At 40.6% G+C, this 22,354-nt stretch overlaps 3 protein-coding genes across 5 annotated transcripts; 1 reads left to right on the top strand and 2 right to left on the bottom strand.

The window, feature by feature from the left end:
• Positions 1–1,688: 1,688 nt before the first annotated feature.
• LOC307256402 (intracellular hyaluronan-binding protein 4.S-like) lies at positions 1,689–4,790 on the top strand (the record flags this gene model as incomplete). The annotated part of the gene is given in 9 exon segments (XM_080035335.1): positions 1,689–1,917; positions 2,437–2,585; positions 2,871–2,989; positions 3,074–3,136; positions 3,231–3,309; positions 3,311–3,315; positions 3,807–3,978; positions 4,300–4,488; positions 4,728–4,790. Coding segments are annotated over 9 exon segments (1,065 nt in total). The 5' UTR covers positions 1,689–1,691.
• Positions 4,791–5,130: 340 nt separating this feature from the next.
• On the bottom strand, positions 5,131–18,699 carry cdc14b (cell division cycle 14B). 3 transcript variants are annotated; one of them, XM_080039562.1, is made up of 15 exons: positions 18,396–18,699; positions 17,103–17,193; positions 16,224–16,299; positions 15,715–15,807; positions 15,538–15,614; positions 15,217–15,283; positions 14,980–15,130; positions 14,147–14,377; positions 13,926–14,064; positions 13,423–13,588; positions 13,179–13,276; positions 9,370–9,420; positions 9,153–9,278; positions 8,255–8,423; positions 5,131–5,967 (listed from the first exon to the last, which is right to left on the bottom strand). In XM_080039562.1, the coding sequence occupies exons 1-15, from the start codon at positions 18,502–18,504 to the stop codon at positions 5,947–5,949; spliced, it is 1,665 nt and encodes a 554-aa protein (XP_079895688.1). In that variant the 5' UTR covers positions 18,505–18,699; the 3' UTR covers positions 5,131–5,946. The 3 variants fall into 3 exon arrangements, with proteins under 3 accessions (XP_079895688.1, XP_079895689.1, XP_079895690.1); XM_080039563.1 differs by lacking the exon at positions 18,396–18,699 and adding an exon at positions 17,362–17,632; XM_080039564.1 differs by lacking the exon at positions 8,255–8,423.
• Positions 18,700–18,914: 215 nt separating this feature from the next.
• Positions 18,915–21,680, bottom strand: prxl2c (peroxiredoxin like 2C). Its single transcript, XM_080037331.1, has 6 exons — positions 21,415–21,680; positions 21,037–21,105; positions 20,208–20,261; positions 20,009–20,114; positions 19,652–19,786; positions 18,915–19,531 (listed from the first exon to the last, which is right to left on the bottom strand). Exons 1-6 carry the CDS (start codon positions 21,595–21,597, stop codon positions 19,401–19,403), a joined length of 678 nt encoding a protein of 225 aa, XP_079893457.1. The 5' UTR covers positions 21,598–21,680; the 3' UTR covers positions 18,915–19,400.
• Positions 21,681–22,354: the final 674 nt, after the last annotated feature.

The following is a 22,354-nucleotide window of genomic DNA, read 5'->3' as shown; positions in this document are numbered from 1 at the left end:
TTGTAGGCCTATTTCCTTGAATGTAGGCTATTAATAATGACACTGATAAGAATTTCCCTCGAAGACCTTGTACATTGAGAGCATAGGTTGACACCTCAGACTTGTAGCCTACTTTCTACTTTGACCACTAGATGGAGCTAATTGTTTCATCACATCCCGGCCGAGTCAGTGAGTGACAACTTAGGTTATAGACAGTATATAACAGCACAGGTTTGAAGAGTGTTGGTGTAATATAGCTGCAGTCATTTTATAAATAAAGGCTATTAGTAAGATAGTCATTTACCAAATGATCAAGGAAGGACAATTAGGTTCTATCTGAATAATTTACGATAGAAACGCATTTTATTATTTTTTTTTAACATTGCACAGTTCTGCTTTTCCTTTAAATGCACCCTAGCCTACCGTTTACAACATATGGGAATATGCAGAATTAAAATAAATAAAAAAAAAGAGTAGGGCCTACACATCTAGGCCTCTGCTCCAAGATGAAGCCACTAGGAGTGCCATACCGGACTAACAATTAGAAAATAGCCTTGCAAATATATAACTATTCTCTGAGTAATGTTGAGTACTAGTTAGTAAGTAAGATGGAATAATCTTTTTTTTTAAAGAGTGTTTTATCTTCTTATTTTCTTTCACAGAAGCAAGTTGTTTTACCTGAGCAGGTTACATTGCACACCTGACCTGAGGTTTGGCTTCACACATGGTCCACGTGCTGCTACTAGACACCCAGCATATGCAAGTCAAGGAAAAGATAAACATAAAATGTTTTAGATTACTCGTTGGATTAACAATTGGTTTATTCGAAGTCTGGGTTTAAGACCCGTGATATTTTACATAGCCTATAGGCCTATCTAATTTTGCCAACCCTTAACTTTGCCTACTAAACGATGGTAGCTAGCATCGCTAGTTGTAGGCTAATAAGCAAGCTCGCATAGCCTAATATCAAATAGGCTACATAGGTAGGCTAATGTAAGTATTACACCTACACCACTAGCAGTTTTGGTTGCAGTATCTTTAGCTAAAGTTAACTGTGTTGTTATCCGTTATTGCTTTGAAAATAATGCTTGTTATAATTAGCCTACCCAAAACTTTAGCCAGCCCCTATTGCAAAAAAATATCCATACCAAATTTGTATTATATCCAACGCTTAAAATATCAATATGGATTATTATCTTATCCTTACCTACAATTATATTTAAAAACCCATACGATTCGTTACCATATGTCCATGTTCGTTACCCAGCCGTTGTATTTAAATATACATTTGCCTAGCCTAACTAACATTAGCTACCCCTCACTTCTTGGAAGCATTCAGTAGGCTGGAGTTTTTCTAACCGTTTATCATTTAGGGTTTCGGCTACAAGAAACTATGGCTTGAAATTTGCCATTGTGAATTATGACTCCAAAACAGAGAAACATCCAGCAACATTTGCAAAGTAGGTTACTTGAGTTAAATCAACGCAATGAACATTGATTGCTGAATAGCCTATTGATGAGCACATGGGCGTGGCGTAAACTGTTTCCACACGTGCAAACAATTTAAAATTGTCGCCAAACTGACTTCACCGGGGAAGCAAAGAACCGTCTGCAGCGCTTTTCGGTTGATGATTTTTGAAGAAATTTGTTCCTATTGAGCAAGGGGTTCAGACTCTGAACTTTGCATATTTTTTTCTTAAACACAGGCGAAAATGCTGCCGGACGCCTACGGCTGCGTTGTGGCGAACCGTTTCGGGGATCTTTTGGATGACGATGAAGCTGACCCGTTCGACTTGATCAGCAAAGTGGAAACGGAACATGAGAAGAAGAAGAAAGAAGTTGAAGAGAAGAAAAGCAAGTCGAAAAAATCTGGTCAGAGGGAATCCCAGAAGAACAGACGCATTCCTGTCATGTCGGAAGGTCAAGACCCTGCACATGGTAAGCTAGCCCCTTGGCTGCATTGTCTTACACTCTCCAAAACCAAAGGATAGTTGAGCCAAGAGTTGCTAGGTTCCTCGGGCTTTGTTAGCTGCTGATTGTGCAAGGCCAACACATGCATGCGCCAGGGTTAGTTTCCTTCACTATTCATTCAAAAGTGTATTTAAATCCAAACCCTTTGACTTCAGAAATATTCATTCAAAAGTGTATTTAAATCCAAACCCTTTGACTTCAGAAATATTCAGTTTGATAAACGAAAGATATTCACACCACAAAAAGGGCACACTGCAGACTATATATTTTTTTAAATGTGACTTTTGTTCATTTATGATTCAAACCCATTCTTTCTTTTTGTGGGATGGAGGGTTGAGGAAGTGTCATTTGGAGATGTTTTTACATGGTGTGTGTGGAGACTGAAATAATAGGCTTTATAGTTAGGTGGTATGACAAGGGAAGGTTTGGGTGATTTATTTGACCAAACACAATTGAATATCTTCCCCACCTCACTCCTGTCTTCAGTCCATAAGCTGCAGCAGCCACGTTCTGGACAGGTGATGGAGAGTGGAGATGGCAGAGTGGAGGCCCAGAGAGGTCCTAAGAAGGTTGCCTTCAGGGAGAGGAGGGCCAACCAAGAGGAGCGCCCACAGGAGTATTCAATCCCTAAGTATGTGTTCTCAGACAACCTGAGGCCAAAATTCAGCATTTGTGCACTGCACATGCTCTGTTAACTGTTCAGACGTGTCCAAATTACGTCACAAATGCATAGCATGATTGAATTACTAATTATTGTATGTAATGTTATGTCTTTAAAAAAAGACTTGAAATAAATTGTTAATAATCTGTCTGAAATTACTGTTTTAATCTGATTCTCTGCCAGGCTGTCCTATAATGCAGACTCTGACTTTAGGGACAGAGGGGGAATGAGAGGAGGAGGAGGAGGAGGAGGTGGTGGTGGAGGAGGAGGAGGAGGAGGAGGAGGAGGAGGAGGAGGAGGAGGAGGAGGAGGATACACAAGGAACTCTGACAACTTTAACCTGAGGGGCAAGAGGGAGTATGATCGACACAGTGGATCGTAAGTCCTTTTAGTTCATGTAGTATATCCACATAGTTCTCTCATAATGGCGTGTAATGAGAACTTTTCTACCATTCATTGCAGAGGGATCTCTCCCCAGGAAAAGAGAGGAGGCAGAGGACCCTGGAACTGGGGCAGTGCTGAAGGGTAAGTGAACTTTAATTAACATGGGAATCACAACTACCACACATTGGCACAGTAGAGACAATCTTCTGTTTTTCCATGTCCATTTTCTCTGAAGTGACTTCATGGAGGTGACATCCGATGTTCCGGTCAAATCAGAGGAGCCCAAAACACCTGAGGAAGAAGAGAATCAACCTCGGTTTGTGATGCACAAAAACATCTTATTTATTTTTTAAATGACACCAGTGCCATGTCACAACTTACAGTTGACTGGTCCAAACGTGCATAATGATAAGATTAATTAGTTTCTACAAATGCTGTTTTTTTTTCATCCCCTTTTTAAAGTAACCGCTAGTTTGACCAACGTTCTATGGCAGAGTATTTTGATTAATCTTTTTGCTTTTGTACATGATCTTTCAAATTGTATCTTCTGGCTAGCTCTTCATATTTTGCTTTGATTGTTAAGCACAGCGCAACAAGTTGAATAATCTGATCCAAAATAAAATGCATACAAATTTCACTTTCAAAAGCAGATTTCTGTTTGTTTTTGAAAAATACTAACATAGCTGCTGTCTTGATTTTATGTATGTAAATAGTTTTGTGGATTTTTTGCGTATGTTCATGTTGTAGAGATCCATTTACACACAACCCTAAATAAGGTACACTGACTGAATTTTGTCCCCAATTTTGATAGAGCGATGGAAGTAGATGGAGAAATGGTGGTCCAGGTTGCCATGGAGATGACCTTGGATGAGTGGAAGGCCATGCAGGAGATCAGTCGTCCCAAGGCCGAATTCAATATTCGAAAAGGCGAGGACAAGATTCCCTCCAAAGCCAAAGTCATTCACCAGTCAAAGCACGTGGAGGTAAGAATGTAAAGCACATTATGGAGTTTGTTCCTGAGAAAACAAGGAGCCCCCTAAGATGGTGGAGGAGTCATGGTTTGGCATGAAAAAATTGCTGGTAGACAATTTATGCAATTTTTTATTTTATTTTTATCAACCTCTTCTTGTAGTGATGTTTAACTGTAGCATAGTTTTTTGGAAATGTGTAAACTAGTCAAAGGGTGAATCAAGCTGAGGGTTGTCTGTGTTATGGGCACTAAATCTTGACTAAAAAAAGTCAGTTAAGACTTTTTCAAAGCGTTGCTAGAAGTTAGATGGAGATGTTTTGCGTCCTATCTATAGAACCCTAAGGAGACCGTAGAGGACATGGAGGATGAGAGCCACTTTCTCCGTAGGTCTGTCAATGACATCACCTCCCTCCTGGATATCAATTTCGGGAGTCTTGGACGCCCGAGTCGTGGTGGTCGGGGAAGGGGAGCACGTGGTGCGATGACTAATCGCCAAGAGAGGGCCAAACCCATATACGAGAAGGTATGTTATAGAAATGCAAAATGTAGGTTACTACAATGGAATGTTTATTTATTTTAAGTAAATGGTTTAAATAACAGGACATACTTTTTAAATTAAAAATCCACAAGTTATTGATGGATATTGACTTGCATTTAGCATACATATAGCAATTTGTTTTTTCTTAAATAGGAGTCATCAGAAAACAACAAATAAACATATTGTGAGTTTTGGATAACCTTATCATTTCATTTGTGTTTCAGGATTATCTAGCTCCGAACCCAGATGACCCAGAAGACTTCCCAGCATTATCAGCAGGAAATTAACTGAATTCACTCGTTGGTTTTCCTGTGGGGAATATTGGTTGCACTTGCTTAAAAAACATTCATGTTTCTGCTGTTCTTAAGGTTAGGGTTTTATTGTACTTGAATGCACTGTTCAGCATTAGATTCACAAATAATAAAAAAAATAACCTTGAAGTGTATTAGTTTTACACAACACTGGGATTTGAACACACATTGGAAATGTGAGGTTTTTTACTGTACTCAACTGGGCTTAACAGGATAGTGAGTTTGGATTAAATGAATGGCATGGGTAAGTTCTTCAAACACCACAGCAAGTGAGAAAGTGTGTATAAAGCCAAATATGCCACAACAAAAGGTGCTTTATTGTTATATGCATCGGGTACATAAAGCATATGGTGGAAGGACTAAAAGCCAGAGACTTAAGGAGTACATTTTATTTAAAAATTTGATTCTGTGCTTCAAGCAAGTGAATTATGAACATGAGTTAGACAAGGCCCCATTAGGACAATGACTAATATCAAAGCATGATTTTAACATAGTACAAAATATTTAAAAAATACAAACTGAGTATATAAAATGTTGACATATTTACAGTCTTGATACAGTAGCTGAAAAATTCACAAGTAAATGACAAACACAAACCAGATATTGAAGAGTTACAGATGTGCACAGTACTGTAACTTGTGATTGATTTGTTGCCTATAGAGACTTCATGTTTCAACTACATCGGAGGCAAATGCTACCTTGTGCCATTGAGGTCGAGAGCAGTTTCTTTTTAAAATTCCAAATCCATTTTCAAACTTGAATGAGAATCTTATTGACCAGAGTATGAGAGTGCTCCTTTTGGAGGAAATGCCTTGAATTCACACATTGAAATGCCAGTGACAGTTAGGGTTGAATCTTATTTTTTGCTACTGCATGCTTTGATAAGTGAGATACAACCAGCCAATGATTAAAACTGTTTCATGATTTGTTAAAAATATAAAAAAACAAAGTGCCTTCCGGGTAAAGTATCATGTAATCAATCTATACATGATTCACATGTTACATCACATTGGTTAAACTGTTCAAACCCTTTTCCCAACTTAAAAATCTATTGAAAGAGTAGTACAGCTGTATACAAGTTGGATTTCATGTCGAATTTCCCGATCCACAGGCTCACCGAAGTAGAGGAGCTCTAGCTTTGGGTATGGAGTGACTAAACAAAACAGACACAAAGTCAATGATTAACATAAGGACATATTTCATTGATTTACCATTATAGTTGAAGGGTCAAAATGTTATATTCATAAAAATAGTGTTTAAGCACATGCCTGTAAGATTAATACCATTTAAAATACAGTAAATGTATCACAGAAGGTGGAGAGAGGAGATAGATACCATAGTCTGGAATATCGAAGTGATTGCAAAGAGCTGCGAGCTTTACGTCCTTTGGAGACGGTGCGTCTGTTGCATGTAGGAAATTATAAAGAGGAAGGAAGGAGAAAGGAGATATACACGTTACAGATAAGCACCAGTAAAGGAAGCATGGACATAGCCACAGAGTGCGAATAACAGGTCAGAGGCAGAAGCTATAGCCAGTCATAGTCCGAAAGCCCCTGTTCTCAGAGAACATGCATGGAAAGTTATTTAGAAAAGGTAGCAGCGAGACCGAGGCAGAGTTTCATTTGGCGACATGATAGTGGTGCAGGGTCGGATTTACTCAATATTAGTCCTGGACTAAGTCTGGCTATTGTATAATGTTAGTACAACATCTGAGTGAAGCAGAACTGGGGCTGGGTTGCATCATCATGGTTTGATTTATAATTACAGATAACCAGTTCAGTTAATTATCTATCTAAACATTAACTTGATTCACATGTTAACATTGCAAGAATGAAGCCAAGACTGATTAATTAAAAACAAATAAGCTTAAAAACAGAATTAAATATTAAAACTGTTAAAATTCAGCTTTATATTTTTTTCTGTATTTGATGTCATGTTAGGATTTATGCTTGCAAACTACTCCGAATTAATTAGCAAATTAATGATTCCATGATTTAGTTTGAAAGGTAAAGTCTCTTTAAGAATATTTTAAACAAATATTGATCAAATCAGTTTAGCATTTTAGTTAATGGGACCAGTTTTTGTTTTTCTTTTCATTTCTCAAAAAATAAAAATGGTCAAAATTGAGTTGCAAATTGAATTTTGACATAAACAAAAATTTAATTTAGTTTTAACATGTTAACCTTATTGATGCATCCCAGCCTAGTACTGAAAGTGATTATGACAACCACTGTCTTGAGCATTACGCGCCCCATACACATCCTACCTCTACTGCGCGTCTACCTCGCGTCTGCGTCTGACTTTTGGTCACAGACTGTGAAATCAACGTAGAGCGAGCACACATCCAACCTCAGACGCACTGCTGAGGCGCGTCGGAGGCACGTCTGCAGCGCCGCTCCCCTTCACCTCAGGAGGCTCGCCTATTTTTTTCTGAGAGCAGCGCGTCTCTCTCGCGTCTCTGTGCTTTAACTGATAGAGAAATACTCTGTTGACAGTCATACCAGCAGCATTCACTCTAGTTACACGTTTACCCGGTGTGTTTATTTCAAAATAAAACATCCCTCAGTCGTATACGCGAATAATCCCTTTATTTCACGATTTAATTGTGCAATCAAAATCCGAGGGATTTAAAACCTAATTTTCAATTAGTTCTGGCATTTCATTTTTGGATAAATGACACATATAGAGATCCAATATAGTGAAGAAATAAAAAAGATCATGATGAGCGCAACAGTTTTCCGTTGCTCTATCTGTGTCTACGGCCTTCTTCTTCCCCGACCACACCCCCCTCTCTCTCTCCCGTATAAATCAGTAAAGTGATTTTTGAAATACTCTGTTGAGAGTCATATTGACTTCATACTGGCAGCTTTCGCTGTAATTTCACCATTTCCTGGTGTGTCCCCTTCAAAATAAAACTTCCAACAAGCGAAAATATGGCAAAAAAAAGAGAAAAAAAATGGCAATGGGGCGCACGGATTACTGTCCAGACTCAATATAAATCATATGCATCATAGATGACATGAAATAACTTCATTTTTAATGGGAATTATCTATGAAAACTCTATGTAGAAAGATAGGGCTTTTAGAAGCAGCGCTGCAGCAGCAGCTGCTGAGACGTTGCATGTGTGTCCGAGAAAAGTCCGAGAGAGGCAGCAGTAAGGTAAGGCGACGCGCTCCAGAGGTAGACGCAGGATGTGTGTGGGGCGCGTTAGAGAAAGTGAGAGTTGCTGAGCCACTGGATTTTGACTGGATTTACACACAAACCAATGAAGTTATCTTCAATAGAGATATGATCATCCTATGGCTGCCAAAACACAGGAGAAAAACCATTTGAGTATGGCTTTTCTTGTTTGAACAGCAAAGAGAAGACCTGATAAGGAAAAAGTGAGTTTCTGTTTGTGTATAAATGTGGTTCAAGGCAGTTCTGAGGGGAGGCTTGCCTGGAGGTGGACCTGTGCCATGTTTAAGTTGATGAGAGCGCCTGTGTTGGCCGTGGCACTGGCTGTGTCTCTATGGCTGCCACATGGCTCACAACACATTGGGTCCCTGTCGCCAGCCACTACATGCAAGTTTCCTAGGGACCTGACCAGTCTGGTATGGCACAGGGAGCTGGCAGGGAGAAAGGAAGCTGTTAATTAACTCCACAAGGATCCATGAGTGGCTATAGCTTCTTGGTTAATTTTCAAAAGGTTTCAAAAAAACAAACAAAATCAAAACAGAATTCAAATGTGTTCCTGCCATCAACACCGCACAGTCCTGGATAATAAAAATTAATGAAAAATGTGCACTATTAAAAAGGAAGGGGGCTACATTGAGGGCTTGATAATTGGTATACAATTCTGTTCATTTTACAAAAATCAAATCATCCTAACTCAGGGTCAGCTTAATTACTTGTTTGTCCCACAGGCCTCATCAGCAAATGAAGTTGATTCAGTCGATGAACAGTAACACTGATTACTTTACATAATTGTCATAACATGAACAAAGTTCCAAATAGCAAACATTTCAAAGTAAGTGGACCTAGAGGTAACATCATCTTGTCAAAATACATTTCTAACCCACTTCTAATAGTTATATATTTTAAAATAGTGAATGCTGCATGTTAGATAATCTTGTTGATACTGAAATAATCCATTTTATAATTACTTAGTATTAACTCTAAATTTAAACATGCAGCTTACACGTTTAGATGTATTTTCCTAAATTTTATTAGGTCAAATAGACATAGAATAAGTTTTAAAATGCCTCCCATATTTATTTTGCTGCTCTCCCCCAAATGATCTGATGCGGGGCCATCACTGAGTAAAGGAGTGCCCCGTGTCTAATCCAGCCACTCACCTTCCTCTCACTCCTTTGGCTGGCAGTGAGGTTCTGGTCCTCTTCCTGCTGTCTGAGTGGTCAGACAGGGCCAAGGGGCCCACACTGGCCTTACAGCCCTGAACACTGGCTTGCAGGATGACCGTGCTGCAGAGGGGAACGGTGCTGTTTATTAGCCCGAGTCATGTCTTCTGTTAGAATTTGGGTACACATGTTGTGCGCAGACTACAAACCTTACCTTAGGGACTGCGATGAAGACGACCTAGTGTGAATCTTATTCTCTTCCTGTCTGTGAAAAACACAAGTAAGATGGCAGTTAAAATAAAAACCTGATTAAACTTTATATCTTGAAGGATTTGAGAGGAAGGTGAAAAGGGCAGAGTGGACGGCAGAGAGGAAAAGGACTATATGAGGAGATGGGTGAGAAATATTTTCAAAATGAAAACAGCATTGGGCTTGTGTAACGAATATAATAATATTGCAGCTTCAGCAGCCAGCCAGGTAGGATTAGTAAAGCCAAATAATTACCAAAAGAAATCCAGGAGGGGGAACTAAGCTTGGAAGGGACTTGATTTGCCTTATTGCCAATTTTATCAACAAGGCTTAATAGTCTCGTGGGGGTTGGATTTTAACAGTTAGCACTGCAACAAACAATAACCAGCAAAGCATGATGTTTTAGATGACAGGAGGATGGGCACATATGGACAAAATCATTGAGTACAAAAAACAGGTGACATGGACAAGGCAGGAGCCTCTGAAGTTTTCCTTTAAATAACAAGAAAAGAAAGAAAAACTGTCTCTGCACTTTAGCTTTAAGTTTACTGTGCTTGCAGAAACAAAGTAACAAGAGGATGATTTTGAACAAATTTTTGATTTGGGTTGGGAATTTAAAAATAGAAGAGACTGGGGCTCACTTACAGCTTTCTCAGTTAGAGCTCCAGAAGGGGGGGCAGGACAGGTTTTTTGGGGGGCAGACGGGCAGCAGAACTCATTGAAATCCTAACCCGTCTATACAGAAATGCAGGATGGAAGAAGGGAAGCCATACACAATCCACCACAGGGCAAGGCTACACAGGGAGGAGAGCAGCATGGCTACCAGCCATCTGAAAGGAGGACAAATCCAACAACAAGGGCAAACGGAAAAAAAAGAAAGGGGGGGAAAAAGGAAGGAGAGACAAGAGACGTCCAGGCAGGACACAAAAAGCCTCTGATGTTATGCCTTTCCACTGGGACTGGATCAGATGAGACACCTTTCATAGAGCCTTGCATCCAACAGAGCCACTCAACAAGTTTTTGTGCTTTGCTTTTTACGTAAAAACTGTCCAAGGGGAATTTTCAAGATAGATATTCAAGAGTTAAAAAAACGTACTGCTGCTCATATTCCATTTTTCTTAAAGGTTATGACAGTGTGGCAGGTCACTTTACCTTTAATGGCGAATACATTAGATACAAGTGGATACATTCCTTGAATTTAAATCATTTTGAATAACCTAATAAAGTATAATATCTTAAAACAACAAAGGGTCAAAACTAACTAAAAATGAATGCAGCCTTTAAAAACATGTATGTACTTGTATTTGTATCTACTGCAATTCCTGGCCAAACATACTTGGGTAGCTCAATTTCTGATGAGCAAATGGTGGTTGATACCAAACCTGCCAGTGTGGGTCGAGCTCTAATACTTTGGTCAAAAACACAAATATTAATTAAAGCATCCGTTGTGGGATATTGATTAACAAAAACTAACCATTTTAAGTCAACCTGGCAGAGAAAAAAAAAACCTTAAGGAGTATACAAAGCTCAGATGGCCAGTGTGCACTGATCCAGTCTCAAAAGCAATGGAAGAACAACAGGCAATTGACAATGAACCTGGCCCAACATTAATTACATGTTAGACACAAACACAGATCAAACATAGAGGCATGTCCATGCATGCATGTCCAAGGGTTTCATGCCTGTTGCCATGCATGGAAAGGCAGAAAGGATCAAGTAAGGTTTTCATTTAATCGTCGTTCTAATCGTCCCTGGAATTCAAAATGCACTTCAGTGTTTCGCAATAAAACAAACAGTGGAGCCAGATGGTGAAGTTAAGCTGGAAGTAGCAAAACAACGCATACACCGACAAGGCATACGGCCTGAAGTGCAAGCAAATCTCCCTTCTGCCTCAACTCCCTCCTGAGAATGGATAAAAAACACCCTTTCATCCCACTACCTCACCCAGAAGCTTACATATAATGTTTTATAATCCTTGGTATTAGAGTTAGGATCTGGAGAAATGTACTGTCCCTACAATGCTCTTCATATAAAAGCTGCTAATTATACTCCTAAAGACACCGCGGGCAAAGCTCATTCTAACATTAACTACTCAAACTTGAAAATTGACAAACACATCTACAGCTTACAGGCCTGAGCAGGCAAGTTAGCATACTTAACCAAACAATAAAGTACCTTCTGCAGATCAGAACGAGGACCGAGCTTCCCTTACTAAACAGGGGTTTCTTAGGTGCCAAGTCAGCAGAGAAAGCCAAGCACTTAAACATTTAATTCAACTAATCCAGATCTAACTTAAAACCTGTATTAGTTGAATAGTCGGGGCTCTTATTAACAAGCACAGTGGGCTCAGCCTGAGAGCTTTTACTGTAACTCGAGAGGTTATCACGGATAAGCCTGGATATTGATGCAGAATAGCTCAATGTGTCCATGACAGGCAGATAATGAAAAGGCGTGTAAAATGTTTTGCATCCAATAAGTGCATATATCCACTTCACACAGCAGAGTCATCCAAAGAAAAGAAAAAAAAACAAAAGAAAAACAGAACAACTTCAAGTCAGCCACACCTTTCACCGGCATAGCAACCATTTCTACAGGAAGAGGATGAAGTGACATGCACTTACCTCCATCATACAAAACCTCACATCCTCTCTCTGTTTTTCCTCTCCCCCACTCTCTCTCTCTTTTTCTGCTATCTTTTGAGTGGCAGGCAACACATCGGCCACCCCGTACCCATGAGGCTGCAGCAGAACACTACCACCTGCCTGACATGGGACAACAAGAGCCAAAGCCATGTGGGTACGTTCACGTTGGCAGAGGCCAGTCAACCATCCTCAGCCATGCTCACGTCCAACCTTCCACAGCCAGATTTACAAGGGTACAAATGAAGTTGGCCTTATTTACAATAGGGAACAGATAGCTGGCTAGTGGCATGTTAAAGCTGTACTGACATTATCTATTGTGCTGTGCAGTCAACTATTGCCAAAATGTCTGGCCTGATTAGTTCAAGGAAATTGTGACATGCCTGACATAACTTGTCCTATTAAAAAGTATGTATGTACATTTTTACCCTCAACTCCAAGACTTATTTTTTAGCTTTTGCCAAAACACGGGTATAACTACCACATCTTTTGTGCAGTTCTAAATCCAGCCTTCAACACAAAACTCTTTCTGGAAGGTTGTGCTTCACATAAAACCAATCCAGACCTCCAAACAATTGTGGTCACTCAATCTGCGTCTTAATATTTGACCCACTCCATCCTTGACTTATTCTCATCACTCTCCTGTTGTGGATGAAAATGGGATGGCTTATATTAACCCTTGATCTGCATGAGATGTCATATCATCAAAAGAAACAGAAGTTAACAAGTTATTAAAATATTAAAAGGGATATGGGGGAGGTTCCGTAACTTGTAGATAAATGATGATATTAAGATGAAATTGCCAAAGTATAGGCCGGGGAGAGCAGCCCTAACAGGTTAACCTTGCCTTAAACCTGACACAAGAGGACAAACGACTACCCTCAAACACGCAACAAAAGATGAAGCTCATCAAATTACAATGACACATGTTACAAAGAAAGTCCTACAAGGTCACTTCCTGCTCATTATGATATCCTCATTTTTCAAATCATAAATGATTTGTGGTTTAAAAAAAACACTACTATTTCTGTGAAAAGATCTGAGGGACTGACAAAGAGAGACATCGCTCATTTTACAGTACTACAACACGTCTGTGTGATGCATGATGGGACTTGCGGGCTGCCTGGGTACTTACGATAGCGAACCTGAGGAAGACCTGGCCTGTCTCTTGCTCTTCAGGGCTCGTAGTTTATCACCCTGTGTAAGGCCATTTCTCTCCTCTTCATCGTTATACTAGAAAAAATAATAATAATAAAAAAACAGCAAGGCTTTTACAAAGTGGTGAGTCCTTGTGGTTTGGTTATTCTGCATATGGAAGCACTGTCAAAAACATGTATGCAGTAAATTCTGTAACCTGAAAGTGTCATTACAAAACTCACCAATTCCATTTCTTCTTTCTTGGAAGCCCTGTTCTTGTTGCTCCCATTGATGGTTATGTCATCCACCCCAGACAGGATCCTGGTAACGGCCATCTTGCCATTCTCTTGTTCATTTAGTATCTTCTCCCGGAAGACATCTCCTTCTGCCCACAGACTGTTCTGCCTCCTGATATACAAAATGTGAAAATGTACTCTTTTTGTTCTATCCAAACAAAGAACATAATTATTATTCAAAATGTTCAGCAGATCTACATCTAAGTCTGCAATAAAAAATAAAAAATAATTTAAAGACCAGAGAATTTGCATATTGTGACTGGTTTGAAGAGGGCAAACATTTTCCTTTGGGAAAATGAGATGTCTGTTGACCAATCTAACCTAAATTTGAATTTAAAACGTGATGAGAGTTATGGCATTGATTGCTAATGTGGCAAACCTCACCCACACCGTCCTGATTAGTCATACTAAAATGTGTCATTTTCTGGACTTAAAACTTGAACACCTACTCTTCCACAAAGTTCTGCTGAGGCCCAATAACGGACCCTGGTCGGCATATCCGTATCCAAGCAATGACCTCTGCAGCAGTGAGCTGGTAATGTTTCATCATATAGCAACCAATCAGAGTGCCGGTTCTCCCCAGACCAGCTGAAAGAAGAAAAAAAACGTTTGGACATTTCTTGCAGTGTGAATGTGCGTTGGTAAAATTGCAGGTATTTCTGATTCTGACCTTTGCAATGGACAGCGATGGCTCCTTCTGCGTTCTCACAGATGTTGAGGAACTTCCTGACGATGGAGTCGGTGGGTGTACTCCCGTCCACAAAGAACAGATCGTGATGCTCAAAGCCGGAGTCTGTGAAGCGCCGAGCGTCATACATCTTCTTGTTGAGTCGGACCACAGAAGTGATGTTGTGATTCCTGAAGTATGGGATGTAGGCCTCGGGAGCGTGCAAAGGGTACCCTGATGATAGAGAAAGAGAGAGAGAGAGGGGGGGGGGGGGGGATATATATAACCTCATTAGGCGGTGCTAAAATTAGATCGGACAGTATTTAGAAAATGATTAATAAATAGGGGTGTGAGGATAACCTCATCTCACAAGACACGCTATTGGGTTCACAATAACGATATGATACAGTATTTTAACACTGATTAACCCTCTCTACTCAAAGCAGTTTGAGCATTCCTTTTTGCTCCCGCCACATTTGTACACACTTTGGGCTCATGTGTTATTCTATCTGCAAGTCCTGCATCTCTAAGTAACAAGCAGAAACCATGGATAGAAGCAGGAACAGCTTTTGTAGCGGGTTCAACGCAGGTTAATAAGAGTCAGTCAGAGTCAAGTCTCACAAATAATAATGAGAAAAAAAACTGTTAGGTCAAACCATACAAACATTTAATAGCTCAGCGATGCAAAAAAACATGGACGTAGACTCCGCGACGTGATGTCGCAAGACACTTTTGAACCGCTATGAGAGATATAGAGGTGTTTTACTATTGCGAGATTTCGTGGCACGATATTTCGTCACAACCCTAATTATAAACGTCCTGCATATTCCATTTACCATTCTCTATTTTGCTTTTTGGATGAGGCCCACTGAACGCAAGAAACTTTCCTGGAATGATCCAGTTAAAATCTCCATTCTCTGCCCTCTCGTAGTGCTCATATTCTTCCACATCAAAGTCGGAGAAGTCCAGCCAGCCGTACTGCAGAGCCTGCAAGGTGGTTGAGATGGGAGTTCATTTCATTAGAGGCATGACACAGCAAGAAAAGAAAAGAAAAAAATCTTAAATTGACATACCTTGTGAACAGCTCGAAGGCAGTCCAGGATGTTCAGATTGTACATGCAGGTTCCAAATGAAGCATCTCTGAAACATTCAATAGACAGACCGTTTTTATCAGCACAAAATACAAAAGGAACTTTACGCCACCTTCAAACAATTCTCTGGCAAGCATAAATAACGATGTGCCTAATTCCATCTCCCTCATAAAAGCAAAATAATGCTAAATAAATGACTCATTTAAAGGACAATGTTGATACTGAAACCACATATTAACCCAGCCCTTACTGCACTTAACTATTGTTGAATGTGAAATATATGCATTAATAGTGAAAGGTTACCTGAATGGAATAAATGCTGAATTCCTTGACACCAGCAGACTGTAGGCATCCTCTGGCATCATATTTAGATTCATAACCTTTGAATTCAAATGTCCAGTCAGCAAGAGCATTTTATGTTACATGTTGACCAGCTTTAACCAGCTATATGCAACATATGCGTTTGTGCACACCACTTACTGCATATGAGCCAATCAGGTAGGCGGCATTGGCTTGCTTCTTCTGATCTCCACAGGTATAAAATATGATCTTCTTCTTGGAGAGTATTATGGACTGTGCAAAGAAAATGACAGCATCAACAATAGGAACAGGCATGATGTCATACCTTGTTTTGTTTTTTTTAGGTTAACAAATGATTAATGCAGACAGTTCAGTAACCTACAGTAGCTAGACAAACAGTTGAATTCCTCATGGATTAAGAGTTTAACTCTTAAATGAAATAATGCTTTGAGTACAAGTTGCTGAATTAGGTCCAAGTTTCTGACAAACTTGCTTGACAAGGAGGAACCAAAAGTAGAGATACCTGGAGATAACAGGAAGGTGGATTTCCTTGTAAAGAACTATAGCCATACTTAATTGAGCACATCTACTGTGGGCATAATAAGATAATGATTGACTTGCTTTTTTTTTTTTTAACCTCCCATTCTCATTTCCAGGAAGTGCAATTAAAGAGCAGCAGTTGACCTTACCTTGAGCTTCTTTGTCAGCTTGCAACTGAAGCGATAAAACATGGCCAGGTTGAGGGGACCAAAGTCCGCGTAGAAGCTGGGAGAAAAGGAGGAGGGAGAGAAAGATAATATTAGAAAAAGAGTGTGTCAGAGCGGCTATTTATGCAGCCAGCTACGGTCTCTGGGGGAACTTTCATGTGATAGAATAAGCTACCTTAGACCGAAACAGCAAAAACGCTGACAGAATAAAGACGAGGCTATATTTGGAGGCATTTGATGTCGAAGCGGGGGTCATTCAGAATGGAACAAAAAGGCTGCAAAGACAAGAGGTCATTTTTTTCTGTACAGCTGGCACAGAATGGACTCTGAAAAGGTCGATCGTGTCCTCTCCTGAGCCAGGCCAATCTAACAACAGCCCCATTGAGACTGACACGTCCTCTGCCTCTGAAAACTGAAACTTTGGCTGTGGCATGGTGCTTTCACTTTTATTTACCTTTGATTTTTTTGTTATGCTGTAAGGATTATTTGGATTTCTGCCAATAGTTTAAAAGAGATCATTTTGTTTAGAATCTAAAGTAGTGCACCAAATCGTACATCTTATAAAGCAATTGTTACAGGCAGTTTGAGTTACAAAATGATTAATGGTAGCTTATAGCTTTAAAAATAAAAATCTAAATATATGTAACCTCAGCCATCAAAGCTGGATTCCCTTTATTTTAATTAATGATAAACAAAAGGTGTGGTCAGTTCAGTGTAAAATCGACCCAGTTCAAATGTCTTTTATTGGACTCGGAATCAGTGCAATGGCAAGGGGGCAGAGGGCTGAAACAATGCAATAACCAGCAAACCAAGATGTGTATTCAAACTGCTGAGGGTGGGCGGCTGAGACTGATAACTTACTTCTCATATGACAGTTCATCATCTATGCTGAAACAGTGCCGCTCGGGTGTGCTCTTGATCTTTTGCTTCAGTATGGCGAAATACAGTTGATCTGGACGAACGTTGGAAGGGAAGGGGAGGGGGTAGGGCGACAAAATATAGAAACAGTTAGCCACTTGCTTTTGTCATGCACACTTAACTTCAGATGTCTCTCATTTCCCCCCCGAAATCGGCTCATCTTAGTCCACAACCAGCCTACTAGCCTTTCTAGGAAACTCACCCTTGATGAACTCGATACATTTGGAAGAAACATCGTCCGCGGTCATCTTGCCCACAGTCCTGAACATGACGTTTTGAAGAGAAACTTGCGAGTTAGATTTTTCCTTTACGAGGACTTTCGCATTCTGTGAAAAATAAACCCTATTGATGCGCAAGGGGGTTAATGTTACAAAAAAATAGCCTAAGTTCAAGCGATGACTAAAAAAGCGTATAAGAAAGCGTCGAGATTTAGCTTTTCGAGGGAATAAAGTTCCTAGTCGCAAAGGACAGAGTTTCGTGTGCAAGTGCGCACTCTGCTAAAAACGAACCCCGCCTGGCTCCCCCGCTACACTCTTCCGAGGGCCGGTATTGGCTGGGAGAGATGCGGGACGCTACACGATTGGAGGAAGAGCCTGTCAGTCAGCTCCCACCCCGCCCACTCCAGTTTAAAGTTCTCCACATCGGACACCTGATAGGCCCCGGGAAGGTTGCCCAAGCGGTTGCTAGGACGATCCCTCAGCCAATCAAACCCGCGATTTCTACTTCGACGGACCTCCTTCTTCCAGATTGTAGCTGCGCAGGGATGCGAAGATCCAGGAAAACGATACAAAAGATAGGAAAATGAACTCTGGACGAGCCTGACAGTGAGCTGCATGCCATCAACACACTCCTCCACCTCTATACACAAGTATTTAACTCACGTGCAGATAACGCTATAAGTTCTGGTGCAATTTCTTCCTCTAATTTAAATAGGCTATTAAAGCAAAGCTGATTTGCTCACATTAAATATGTTGTGCACTGTGTGGTGGTGCATCTATGCAAGCAGTGCACTAACGAGAACGGGACAGACGGTGTCGCCATATAAGGTCAAAAGCAAAAAAAAAGGAAAGCTTAAAAAAAAATCAGAGACTTTCATCACGCACGATCACGCACCCTGGTGATTTGAAACGCAACGATGTGCACGAGCAAATCGCTGTGCACGTTTTTTTTGCACATATCTGCCAACTAGGCTCAAAGTTGACGCTGTTCATATAGCCTACTGCGGAGCCCCCTTACCTGTTATCTCAATGTAAACATCAGAGTTTGGCGCCGCCTCCGAGCTGCTGTGAGCTGCACAGCGTTTTTTCCTCGACTCGGCTCGTTTCCTCTCGCTCTTGCGCTTCATTTTCTCCTCAGGGCTGCACGATGGACATTCCCCGATCTGCTGCAACAACAGACCTCCTCCTTCGCAGTGCGGCGGCTTGTCCACGTTTCGCTGCCCGTTCTATTACGATGTTGTGCCGAGTTCTGCATGCATGTCTCGCTCTTGCGCCGCCGATGATCGATTGTTGAGTATGTGTCGGTGTCAACTGAGGCTCGCCTGATCCAACCTCTCTCTGGCGGTGGTGACGTCTGCGAACAGGGGCAGGTTTCTGCTTTCAGAATCCCCTGCATCTGTGTGACGTATCAGGATTAGATGTCCAGTAGAGCCCACCCTTCACTGTTCCAACATATAATCTAGGGTCCTAGACTAGTAGATAACATGTTGGCAATATAGAGGTGCTGAATGGAATAGTATGACAAAAGACAAGCAAACAAGAAACAGAAATACAACTTTATTTACAGTATAATAATAAACCCTGTGAAAATAAATAAAGTGGGTAGAAACAGAAGACTGTGATACGCCCAATTGTTGAAGTGTCCATAAATGTTAACCAAGCAAACATGAAGGCCTAATTATACAAGTATGGGAACAGAATTACAAAACAAAAGACATCATAGGCTACCGAAGAGACCTTGAGTTGAGATTACATTTCCCCCCTCCAAATACTGTTTCCAAGCTCAGAAATGTAATGCTCCACACACACTAGCCTATATCTTTCACAGACCTATTCAAGATTTGGGGGCGATGCACTCAAGTCAGAATGGTAATATGACAAAATACTGGAACACAAACATTTGTTCCTGAGAATGATGTTGTCTCCACCTCTTCTTGGTGCAAATTTTTCGTGTGAGATGCTGACGTAATTTAACAAGCAATGCGTGCCACATATACAGTATGTGATGTGAGCAGCCAACTGGCTACACGTGTATGATCTTTGGCTTATCGCTGAAGTCCAGAGTCTGCTGCACTCCGGCCAGCTGCAGGAGCCAGTTGATGGGCATGTGGTCGAGGCGGTTCGCGTCTATGTGGGAAAAATGAACTAGAGGGCCTGTGGAGAGAGAAGACACAGGGAGGGAGCAAAATATATGACACAAAATGAGGCAGAGCGAGAATTAAAGACTGAGCATGCAAAGAGTCACAAAAGAAAAGAGACAATGAAAGCCTATACCTGGTCCCGCAATGATGGCTCCACCTTGCTGATATAAGTCACCCTGGAAGTCAAACAGAGGGCCACTCATGGCCCTCCATATACTCTTCATTTGTCCCAAGAAGATACCAGACTTCACATGGGGACTAGGGTGGGCTGAGACAGACAGACAGACACACAGACACAGACACACAGACACAGACACAGACAGACACACACACACACACACACACACACACACACACACACACACACACACACACACACACACACACACACACACACACACACACACACACACACACACACACACTTCATTAATTACCCTTGCAAAATGTCCTTTCCGTAAGCCTTTATATATGATTGTTGTTGCCTTACCTGAGTCTGTGAACTTCTCCACTCTTTTCATCCCTAGCTTCTGATAAATACCCCTCTCTGGGTCCACAAATATTTCATAAGGATACCCCGTCAGTGAGCAGAATGGCTAGAAGAGATTGAAAAAAAACAAAGTAAATCAGCATGATAACAAAAGGTGTGGCAGGCAAAAATGATGCACGAGAATTAGAAAATGTAGTACCTCAATATGATGATGAGTTGACTGACCAATCACAACCAGTCTAATGTCAGCATCCTGCAATTACCCACAACACATTTTGGATAATCCAGAATCAATAGTTTTGAGTCACACTTATCTGAGCTCTCATAGGGTGTTATCTCTGATGTAGATACCAATTTGTAAGTATTCTGATCCTTTTATTCACTAAAAGTAGCTATGCCAAGCCGTGAATATATTCCACATGTTTAAGTCCTTAACTTAAATCCTTACTGAAATAGTAAAACTATGTAAATATAATCAGTAAAATGTATAAAAGTAAAAGTACTATTCATGCAGAAAAAAATGCTCGGTCAGTGTATAACATTATACAGTATATGGTGTTTCTTGTATTCCTGCTGTATTACAGTAATGTTTAGGATGCATTTTATTGCTGTACATGTTTAAGACTGTGTATTGTGACATCTTTACATACAGTTTGATAGCGCATAGCATCTCTGTCCAGTGAGTTTTCTTTTCTTTTTGTGTTTTTCTTTGTTATGAAGAATGTTCAAGGCCCATGGGCAATTTTCTCAACCCACAAAGGGACACTTATTCCCTCAGAAAATCAAAAACGCTCACATTAAAAAGCCTCACATTTGAAGATGCTTGCTTTTTTCTGGATGTCACAAATTGTAATCTGACTAGTCACTAAAGCAGACCCATGTAGTGGAGTACAAGTATAAAGTTGCATAATGAAAATAATATGTTAAGTAGGCCTACAGATTTGTATTTGAGTAGCCTAAAGCCTACCCTACATTCCATCACTGCACATTTGCAAGCCTCATAGTCATAGTAGCAGACGAGGACTTACCTCCAGTGCTTCTCTAGGTATTTTGCTCAAATCTTCCACATATTCTTTGCAGCTGTAGCACAGGAAATTCTGCAGAGACACACAGGATATAAGTTATAACACATTAACATACTAATAGAATTATTATATACTGTACTACCGTATGTTAAATACCTCTACATCTTGCACCTATGTAAACGTTTAGCCCTCTGTCTTCACATATACATGATCTTTCCATTCGTCAATTTCCATAGTATGGGAAGATGTTGGGGCATCTGTCCCGCAAAGCTGAAGCTCACCTGTTGCCTATTTTGATGCCCATTAAAAGCATCTCACGGCTTCTGGAACTCAACTTCAAGTATCAGCAAGTTGAAGCGAAACAAAGTATTATCCCCCTACCCGCACGAAAATGATGACCGATTTCCTGTCTTGATATAATTTCTTGAACGGGAGGGAGACTCCATGCCGGTTGTAAATTAAACAATCCTCGACGTCTTCAAGGCGAGTATGGACAGACGATGAGACGAATTCCCGGATTTCTGTAGATACTTGTCGAGTTATTGGTGAAACAACTTCAGCCATTTTTCTTTTTAAAAGCCTTCCTGAAGTCGCGCAGCTATTTTGGGAGTTTGCGTTCGGGGTTGAGGACAGGGTGGCTGGAAACTCACGCCCATACGCTGTGTGTGTGTGTGTGTGTTGTGTGTGTGTGTGTGTGTGTGTGTGTGTGTGTGAGAGAGAGAGAGAGAGAGAGAGAGAGAGAGAGAGAGAGAGAGAGAGAGAGAGAAGACATATGATGTAGTCATATTTAATGTTCCTTTGCACTAGGCTACTTAGGCTTAGGCCATATTTGTTTGCAATTTTACAAATTAATTTACAAATTACAGAAATATAGATAGATAGGCCTAGATAGATAGATAGATAGATAGATAGATATATATATATATAGATAGATAGATAGATAGATAGATAGATAGATAGATAGATAGATAGATAGATAGATAGATAGATAGATAGATAGATAGATAGATATAGCCTATAGATAGATAGATAGATAGATAGATAGATAGATAGATAGATAGATAGGCCTAGATGCACACAGAGATAGTTAGCCTGGCTCCGCCCGCCCACCTTCCGCCCAAATTTCATTTTCCCTTCTGTACAAATGAAATGAAGTACGATGGTCTGGTAGCACCATGGACATAAAGAAAGGGTAGCACCACCAGGATAAGAGAAAGTGTTCATCCAGCAAAACATGGCGAATTAAGAAACGCCCTCGTCGGCTTCCGTCGTGATGCCCTCTCTGTACGGAAGTGTTCTCCTGCTGAAGTGCACCAGCAGC

Source organism: Ammodytes marinus (genome assembly GCF_949987685.1).
Source record: "Ammodytes marinus genome assembly, chromosome: 2".
Lineage (NCBI taxonomy): Eukaryota > Metazoa > Chordata > Actinopteri > Uranoscopiformes > Ammodytidae > Ammodytes > Ammodytes marinus.
The sequence above is the reverse complement of the archived record's forward strand: the minus strand, read 5'-3'. Positions and strand labels throughout refer to the sequence as shown.